This window comes from Typopeltis vanoorti, chromosome 21 (assembly GCF_054136105.1).
Source record: "Typopeltis vanoorti isolate ZY-2024b chromosome 21, IOZ_Tvanoo_1.0, whole genome shotgun sequence".
NCBI lineage: Eukaryota > Metazoa > Arthropoda > Arachnida > Uropygi > Thelyphonidae > Typopeltis > Typopeltis vanoorti.
The window spans coordinates 30098404-30108702 of NC_143569.1; the positions used below are offsets into that span (position 1 = coordinate 30098404).

Here is a 10299-nt window from a genome sequence, read left to right on the forward strand (position 1 = left end):
GATGTTAAATTAGAACAATGTCAGGAAATTCTGATGTTTTGTTTTTACAAGAAGATTTGAATAAGTTGATGCTTTGGGCTGGTGAATGGGGGATATCATTTCAATGTTGCTAAGTGTAGAGTTATGCACTTTCAGAGAAGATGGAATGATGCTTACCACATTGAAGGAACTTTGCTTCAGGAGGTGGAGGAAGCAAGGAATCTGGGAATCTTTGTGGGTATGGAACTGAAGTTCAGGGGAACACATTGTGAAAGTTGTAAAGGTTACCAAAAGATTGTTGCCATAATGCAAAGAACACTGACATGTATGGATGAAGTGATAGTTCCATTCTATAAAGTGGCCTCATTTGGATTTCTGTGCACAGATCTGGCTATATTGCTGATAGTGAAACATTGGAGAGCATGCAGAGGAAAATTACTAAGACTGTCTCAAGACTGGAATATTGATTATGTAGTCTTCAGAACTTGACAGATAGGAGGAGTTTGGGCGATATGATTGAGATGTACAAGCTAGTGAGAGGAGCCTACCAAATATATACAGGGGAATGGGAATTATTGCATAGGCTAATACAGTAGGTGATGCAAGAACAAGAGGTCATCCCTGGGAATGGAGACTGGAAACTGTACAGAAGTCATGTGAGCAAAGAGTTGAAAAAGAGTTTTGCTTGGTGGGTGGTGAATGTGTGGAATGCATTGCCAGAGTGAGTAGTGAATGCTCCAAAATAGTTATTGCAGTCAGGGCGTGCTCAATCCATGATGAGTCTTCAGACACCTTGGTGGCTTGGAAGTAATACTAATAAAACAATCTTGCATTATGCCTTCTAAAGATTACCAATATTGAGAATAATGTTGACCAGCAGAGAAAAGAAGGTGGTAGTACCAGTGTATAAAGCCTTAATCAGACTACATCTGGATTACTTTGCTCTGATCTGGTCATCAGAATGCAGAAGTAATGAAGTAACTGTAAGAGAGGGTGTAAGATATATAATAAAAATGATCAGGACTCAGAACATTGGTTATGTAGATAGACTGAAGGCATGTAATCTGCAGAATTTAGTGAAATGGAGATGAAGGGGTGATATGATCGAGACATTAAAGCTGTTGAGAAGTATTTACCAGATTGATGTTGAAGATATTTTTCATATAGTAAAATGCAGTGAAGGAAGCAGGACAAGAAGCCACCCCTGAAAGTTGAGAAAAAGATAGTAGAAAGGTAGAGTTTTTAGATGAGGAGTTGTAAGAGCATGAAATGCACTACCTTACAGGGTGATGTGAGTGCAAACAGTTGAATGAGTTGAAAAAGTGGTATAATAGACTTTGTGTTGTATAAAAATTAATATTCTGAAATCTTAATTGAAAGTTCAAAATTATTTACTAAATTTTTGTTCTGCCTAGAGGAAAGGGTTCTCATTTATTTCCCATGCAAATTATGTTCACATTGCTTAATACTTGATATTTATGTAATCTATCCATAAAAGGTTATCATACAGTAATTTTATTTAGACATATTAACATTTAAAAAGTTAATAATTATGAATGTGAATAATAAATATGAATAATTTCTACATGCTTTATAAGATTATATTTAAGAAAATGTCTTCTACTACTTTGCCTTTTCATATAGAAATATATTTCATATATTTCATATATTGAGAGGGCTCGGACGGTAGTGTTTTCAGAGAGCTCCCGAAAGCTAAGTATAATTTTGAGTGAAAATTAGAATATAGGTTTAAATCATAACGTAATATTGTCTAATTTTGGTAGCTTGTTGTGTCTGTGTGATTTTGGTATGAATTCCATTATTTAATTTACTATTTAACAATACATTTCATAGATTTGAATATGGCGCCAATGCGACGTAAGATAATGGCATCCAAAAATACGACGCCATTGTTCAAAAACTGTAATGTGAGAGAGTTTGTCCAATGTGATGTGTGTGTGGGATGTATGCATTCCCGAATGAGGCTGGAGTTTGGATTGAAAGTGATAGTGGTGGGAGGATGTGCAGAAAGTGTAAGCAAAGTGAGGAGTTGAAGTATGTGTCAGGTTGTGAGACAGTTATGGTTGAAGAAAGCCAGAATGTGAGTTAAAATAGTGGCTTGATAGAGAATTGCGATGTACAAGATGGCAATGAGAGCAGTGATCAAAGAAAGAGTGAAAGCAACTATACAGAGAGAGAAAATGGTTTAAATGATAAAAAAAATGCAGACTTATTTGTAGGAAGTGAGATCACTAGGTTCCGCGCAGTGATACAAAATGTGCAGCGGCAATTAGAGCACCTGCAAAACTCTTTCCAGAGTGATTCGGCTAATGTAAATAAACAAGTGTTTGATAGGAAAAATAAGCATAAGAGTGGGAGAGTTTCTGAAATGAAGGAAAGCGTGTTGTATGGTGACTCGTTATTAAGAGAAGTGATAGATGGGAGTTTAACTAAATCGTACTTACCAGGTGCGAAATTTAAGGATGTAAGTGAGAGTATTAGAGCGCAAAAAGAGAGGGTGGAAGAATTGATAGTTGTGGCGGGTACGGATGAATTGAAAGAAGATAAATTTTTTATGAGAGAGGACTTGAAAGTATTGTTAAAGGTAGCGAAAGAAAAGAGTGACAGAGTTAGAATGGTAAGTCTGTTGCTGCGGTATGACAGAGAGGAGTTTAGAAGGAGGGCCACAATTGCAAATGACATTATGCGCAGGTTATGCAGAAGGTGTGGTGTAGAATTTGTGGACGTATGGAATGAGTTTGATGGGCAAAAGGATTTATACAAGATGGATAGCCTGCATTTGAATGGATTTGGTATGCGGAGACTGGAAAAAGTGTTGCTGAATGAAGTGAAAATGGATGTGTAGAACCAGGGAAACTAGAACTACTGAGAAGGGAGGGGAGGGGAGTGGATATGCAGACATCAGTGAGACAGTTGAGTGTAAGAATGTATATAATGTACCCGAGCCAGTACTATGGACAAAAAATGGGAATGGGATATTTAGAATAATGCATCAAGATAGGGGTGGGACAAAGGGATCACTGCACTTCATGTATAATAATGCCAGGAGTATTAGGAACAAGAAGGAAGAATTTTTGGCCTTGATTGGCTCTTCCTGGCCACAGGTTATTGGCATTAGTGAAACATGGCTGAACGAAGATAATATAGTTAGTGGGATAGAATGTGTAGGTCATAGTGTGTTTAGGAGGGACAGAGAGAGAATAAAATGGGGGGAGGGGTGTTATTGATGATAGCTGATGAACTGCAGCCAAGGAGAATTGAAGTTGTATCGCAGGATAGTGAAAAGAGCTCATTTGAGGCTATTTGGTGTGAGATTGAGACTGGGAGAATAAAATATACAGTTGGGTGCTGCTACAGACCAGGTGATGGAATAGATGGTGGAGATAGTATGCATTAACAAATTGATGAAATGAGTGGAAGGAGGGTAATTATTATGGGGGGATTTCAACTATGGTAACATTGATTGGAAGGAGGAGAGGACATATGTGAGGAAGGAAATGGATTTTATTCAATTATTAAGGGATAACTATCTGAGACAGCATGTAATTGAAAATACTAGAGGTTCACGTGAGAGTGCTTGACCTGATAATAGCATCTCAGAATTTGACTGTAATGAATATGACCATGTTGCCGCCTATTGGTGAGAGTGATCATAAGGTCTTGACCTGGGAGGTGGCTAAAGGTGTGGAATTTTCGGTGAGACAGGGTATATGTGGAATTACCGTGCTGGCAAGTATGACAAGCTTAGGAGATTGCTTGGATCAGTGCCATGGCATGTACAACTGCAAGGGCTGGATGTCGATAGAGCATGGGAAGTGGTCAAGGAGCATTTACAGGAGGTTATGGCTGATTATATACCTAGGGTCCGAATAGTAAAACAAGTAGGGGTTAAATGGATGAATAACACCATTAAGCTTGAGTTGCAAAAAAAGAAACACCTGTGGAGGGAATTTAAAGAAAGGGGTGACCTGCAAGCACACGAACGGTATAAAGTGCAGGCCAGAAGGGTAACGAGTGTGGTAAAAAAAAAGCAAAAGCGGATTATGAAAGGAAACTAGCTATGCAAGCTAAAGAGAATCCCAAACAGTTCTTTCAATATGCTGCAAGCAAGGAAAAAACTGTACACGGCAAAATGATTTTAAGGAATGATGATGGTAAGGAGGTCACTGAATCAGTCGATATAGTGGAGTTACTGAGCGAGCACTTTGCAAAAGTATATCATCCAGGTGGTGACATTGAAAGAATGAAGGAACCATTACTTTATATGGGAATTGTGATGAATGAAGTGGAGGTGAATAGTCTATTACAGAACCTTAATGTGAATACATCTGTGGGATTGGATGGCATACCGGCACAGGTCTTGTGTGAAGCGTCTAAGGAATTATCAGTGCCCTTGACCATGTTCTTTAATCTGAGTCTCGGATCTGGTTTAGTCTCGAAGTTGTGGAAAGAGGTGAAAATAGTTTCACTGCATAAAGGAGGATCCAAGACTACGGTTGCAAATTACTGACCGATCAGCATATCAGGAGTCATTGTCAAGGTCTTGGAGAAAGTAGTGAAGGGAAAAATACAGGAATGGATTGATGAAAATGAGATACTGTACGGGGGATAGCATGGCTTTGTGAAGGGTAGATCATGCCACAGTAACTTGCTCAAGTTTTATAACACAGTGACGGCTGAACTGGATAAGGGTAATGGGTTTACAGTGATACTGCTAGACCTGGCAAAGGCGTTTGACAGGATACCACATGGAATTCTAATCCATAAACTACAACATATGGGAATGGAGATAGGGTTGGTGAGATGGATAGGTGGGTGGTTGATGGAGAGATATCAAAGAGTAGTTTATTCAGAGTAGAGTCCAAAAGATAGCCTGTGACTAGTGGTGTGCTTCAGGGTTCTGTTCTTGGACCACTGCTGTTTAATATGTTCATTAATGATATAGGGAAGGATCTAAGAGGAACAGTCCATTTGTTCACTGATGATGCCAAGTTGGGTAGGGCGATAGTGAATGCAGAAGATCTCAAAATCTTGCAGAAGATCTTCAAAATCTTAATGTGACAAAATGTAAGGTTATGCATTTTGGGATGAAAAGATTAGCAGCAGCGTACCACATTGGTGGAACTGTACTCCAGGAGATTGATGAGGCCAGGGACTTGGGAGTGTTGGTAGATAGGCAGATGAAGTTTAGGGGGCACATTGCAAAAGTGGCTAAATCAGCTCATCAACTCACTTGGTTGTTGAAAAATACTTTGACGAGCAAGTTATTGTACTTTTGTACCGAGCCTTAATAAGACCTTATATCAACTACTGTGCCCAGATTTGGTCACCTAGGTTCCTTCTTGATGGGGAGGAGGTGGAGAGGATCCAGATTCGAGTGACTAAGATGATAGTGGGTCTATGGAATGAACCATATGAGAACAGGTTGAAGATTTGTGGGTTGCAGAAATTAGTTGATAGGCGTAAAAGGGGAGATATGATTGAGACATTCAAATTGCTAAAGGGTTTCTATAGGATTAATTCGGAGGATATTTTTGAGATCAGGACTGGTGGTGGGAGAACTAGGGGACACCTATGGAAGCTGGGCAAGAGTGTGGTTAGCAGGGGTTTTAGAGCTGGGTTCTTTACTTTTAGAGTGGTAAATGAATTGCCAGAGTCTGTTGTGGGTGCTATGACGGTGAGTGAGTTCAAGGCAAGGTATGATAGATACTGTGAGAATGTCTTATAGTTGTGTGGACATGATGTTTAGGGCCTCCCTCAGTGAGTCTAAGGACTCCCTGGAGTTGCCCGTAATAATATGCTCTGTATAATTCTAATACCTATGTAAATTACATTTTTGTGTATCTTATATCCATAATTTAGGAAAGGTCAAGAAGCAGCAAAATTTGAGCATGCTGATGAAGTTCTTGAGTTTGCCCACAAAGCACCAAAACGTGTTTCTGTTCCAGAACTTCTTCAACAACTTCATCGTACTGAACATGAGTTAGAAGAAACTAAAGAGATGTATCGCTGTGAATTATATAAGCAGGCCACTAGAGGAGGCACTGAGCGTCAGTCAGAATATACACTCAGATTTCTCAAAGATGCTATGTATTATTTTTTGACAGAAAAGGATAATAAAGGTCATTTACAAGCAATTGAGAGTATTTTAGGATTTAATGAGTCTGAGCGAGCAGCTGTTACAAAAGCTTTAAAACATAAACGTTTGTAGTATCTTGCAGTTTGCAATTCTGTAGTTGTGAAATGGGTCAGAAATATGTTTTACCTTAGTTAAGCACAACTTTTAGGTTGCATACTTTTACATTTTTTTTTTCATTTATTTTGCTGTATTATTTATTAACTGTGATATATTGTTACACATATGAAAGATTTACATCGCTAATAAGGCAAGGGAAGATATTCTCACGTGTTTAAGAAAAAAGCACTCTAGATTCTATCTATGGTTTTTACTTGATGTGTGTATATATATATATGTTATTGTTAGGTAGATTTTTACAAATATATTCTGTTATAACAGTATATTATTTACCATAATTCAGAACAAAATAATTAATTCCCTCTTTGTTATCATTCAAAATACTTTGTTATTAAGAAAAATAACCTGCTTCCTTTTCATACTTTATCTATTGAGTGTTTGCTCTTTAAAGAGGAATGTAAAATCTTAATGTTTCTCATTCATTTGCTCTGAGGTAAGGCTCATCTTGGATGTCTTACCATCAATACTTATATTTTCATAAGATTATTTTGTAATTTTCACTTTGCAGAAATAGAAAAACCCATTCTGATATGATCAACTGCTTTGTTTACAAAGGATACTATTTGAATACTTCCTCCCCATCATCCCCTGACTTCATTTGTAAGTGCAAATGGGCAATATTGTTTTTTTTTTAATATTTATTTAATCTAGTTTATACGGATAGCCAAGCACTTTTATTTGGCTCAAAATGACAGTGAATTTGCATTGGTTTTATTTCTGTAAGAGTTTGAAAAAGCAAATGTTTAGCTAATATATAATTTTATGATTATTTCAAATCAGTGGATGAGCATAGGGAGATACTAAACTGTAAGTTATGCATATTCAAAAGATATAAAATTTTATGTACATAAAAAAAGAAATCTTCAGTATTAGTAACTAATTCAAGCAATTTTAGTTTCAGCAATAGATAAATGGTGTGAATAGTAGATATAATAGATATCTGTCAGTGAAAGGATGAAAATACGATTGAGTGGACTGCAGCAGATTGGAGTTGAACTTGACAACTGTGTAGTCAGTTATTTGTAGCAGGACTGAGTTAGATGCAACATAGTAGTAATAAGCAGAAATTTTATCATGTCCTTATTTGGGAAGTGCTGCTTTCAAAAAGCATGCTAATCCAGTAAGTTGCTGCCAGTGATGATTCCCTGTTAGTTCTGTAATATTTAACCCAGTTCCAAAGAAAAGCAAAATGTGATTTAAATATTTCAAAAAGTCAGTTTGCTCTATAAATAGGAGTGGAATGAGTACTCACTTTTCCTTCCCTATTTCAGAAAAAAAGATGGGTGCATATACTTTATTACATCAGCAGATCTTTTATTATGTACACTTGATGAAAAAACATGGCTTGAAGTGGACAAAGTTATCCAAATGAAACTGTCATCAGTATGAATAAATGCAGTAAATTCCCTTAAAATGATCATATTCAACTAGCAGATTCCTTACAAGAATTACCAAGGGTGACATAAGTAAATTAGAAATATTTACTTAAAATGTTAATCATAGTAAACAAATTATTTTATCTCTGGAACGTTCCCAGCAAGTAATGGCCAGTGTTATGTTTTGTGTTCATGATTAGGAAAATCATGCAGTAGGTCAATTTTGAATGTTGAGTATGTTTTAATAAGTGCATATAAGTGCATTCAAATAGTAGCAAAGCTAACGTTATGACCCAGTTGAACACATTTTAAAATTATAACATATATAAATTTTCTCTATCTCAAATTAATATGAATAAATATTTATTAAATTGCTGGTAACATTGACAACATCCACATGTTAGAGCGCACAACATATTCTGAATTGTGTGGCCTTCATGTCCATGTAACATGATCACATTCATTTTGTCTAAAACTGATTTCGAAATGTGTGAGAGGAAGAATTTTCACAAGATATATTTTATTATTATTATTATATATTTTTTAAATTATTGTAATTTTAAAATTTCTTAATTAATTAATCAGAATTAAAAGTAACATTCTCATATTAAACAATGTTATTTGCTTTTATTTATCATATTCAGTTGGTGTCCTACTCCATGATTTTGCTAATATTTTCATACCTAATGTAGCACTGGAAAGACAGATGAGTAGCCTATAAGAAATTCTTTGAAAAAATACAATAAGATAAACTGTATTGTTATTTTTGTACAGTGTAACAATATAATATTCTAAACGGGATCATTTTTCTGTCAGTTATTGTTGTGTATTTACAAAGTTTTGAATTGCAAATTTATCACTAATTTTGTGAGTAAGAATATGACCATATGAGGAGAAAATTGATACAGTTTTAATATAACTAATTAATAATAGTACACATTCTCCATTATACCATTATATTTTCAACTAGACACATCTTTGTAAAAGTTTTAAAATTGTACTAACTTAATTCATGCTGTATTATCTGTATAAACTATGTGATAATTTTTTTCTGAACTGTAGAGAACTAATGGCTTCATAATTTAAATTTTTGAATTCTTTTGAAAATTTGAATTATTTAATTCAAATAATCTAAAGTTATTAATCTCAAACAAGTTATTTATTCTCATTAAAAATGTACTCCATTATTACTTTTCAGCCTACCATCTATGTTCTGAAATGAAATTATATGTGCTGTATAGTAATAATAATGTATGTATGTATGTATTAATATAATCTATTGTTGTTATCGTTATGAAATATTATATTGTATTGTTGTCACTGTTATCAAACTGTATATTCTTAAGATTTGTGTAATATATGCTTTAGTAAATAACTATAGTCTGTACCTAATTATGAATTTTCTTGCTTCAAAAAGTAATGATCTACACATATCATGTAGGAACAGCTTTTGATGTGCTACTGTAAAGGAAAAAATACAATGTTCTCTTTCATTTACAGCATAATTATATATTCTAATATTTTATTCCTTTTAATTTAAATAAATTACTTTTCAGTATAACAAAATTGGTGTTCTCTCCTGTAACCGATGCTCTAGATAGATGTCTATTTTACCGAGTTAGCTACTCTATTCTTCTTCTCTATTATTATTGATGATAAAAATTTACACACTGCAATTTATCTGTGCTAAAGTAACTGTGTCTGTTATATATTTGGTAAGTGTTAGCTTTTCCTAATGGTATTATCTCTTTGTAAAAATGAAATTGTTTGAATACTCTTTTCATAAAAAGGTTAAAATTTTCTTTTTTTTATTTATCATATTTTTGAGTTCTGTATATTGAAAATGCTGGAGTTAATAAAAGTGTGGCATTTTGCATCAGAAGTTTTATTTTAAAACATTTCTAAATAGTATACATGATTAGTACATAAGTGGAGAAAGTGATCTATCTTAAAAATAAAATTTAATTTAAATGAACTATAGCACACATTGATATTATTATTATTACCCCAACCTCATGGAGTCGAAGACTCATCTGGGAGGTCCTTTAATCACACACACATCTCATCATACCGTGTCTTAAACACATTCAAACTCCTTGCAGACACCACTCTCTCAAGCAAGGCATTCCAATCATTCACAACTCTGCACGAAAAAAAACTGTCTCTCACCCCCCTACTCACACCCTCTTTATACAGTTTCCAGGGATGACCTCTGGTTCTCCCCTGATCTCCCACTATTCTCTGTAGAACTTCTCCACCATTGATCCTATAACAATCCCTTACCAGCTTATAGGTCTCTATCATATCTCCTCTCTTCCTCCTGTCCACTAGACTCTGCAAATTACATTTTCTCAATCTTTCCTCATACTCGACATTCCAGAGGTCAGAAACTACCTTAGTCAGTCACCTTTGGACCCTTTCCAACATCTCTTAATCCTTACGAAAATCAGGTGACCAAATCTGGGCACAATAGCCCATGAGTGGCCTAATCAAAGCCTTATACAACGGAACAAGAATAATCTCCCTACTTCTACACATCAGTGTCCTCCGCATTATTCCCAGAAGCCTTCGTGTTGTCTTCACAATTTTGGTGATGTGTTTCATAAATTTTAGATCCTTATCCACTATCACCCCAGATCTTCTTTCCTCTACCTCCAGCAATATATT

The 10299-nt window shown here is 35.3% G+C and overlaps 1 protein-coding gene across 1 annotated transcript in view; it reads left to right on the forward strand.

Moving 5' to 3' along the window:
• LOC150094694 (protein quick-to-court-like) overlaps positions 1 to 9322 on the forward strand; it is a 128365-nt gene extending 119043 nt beyond the window's left edge. The window contains exon 5 of the mRNA XM_090411109.1: positions 5863 to 9322. Within this exon, the coding sequence (XP_090267235.1) occupies positions 5863 to 6211 (349 nt within the window). The 3' untranslated portion in view covers positions 6212 to 9322. The remainder of the gene's footprint in view (positions 1 to 5862) is intronic.
• Positions 9323 to 10299: the final 977 nt, after the last annotated feature.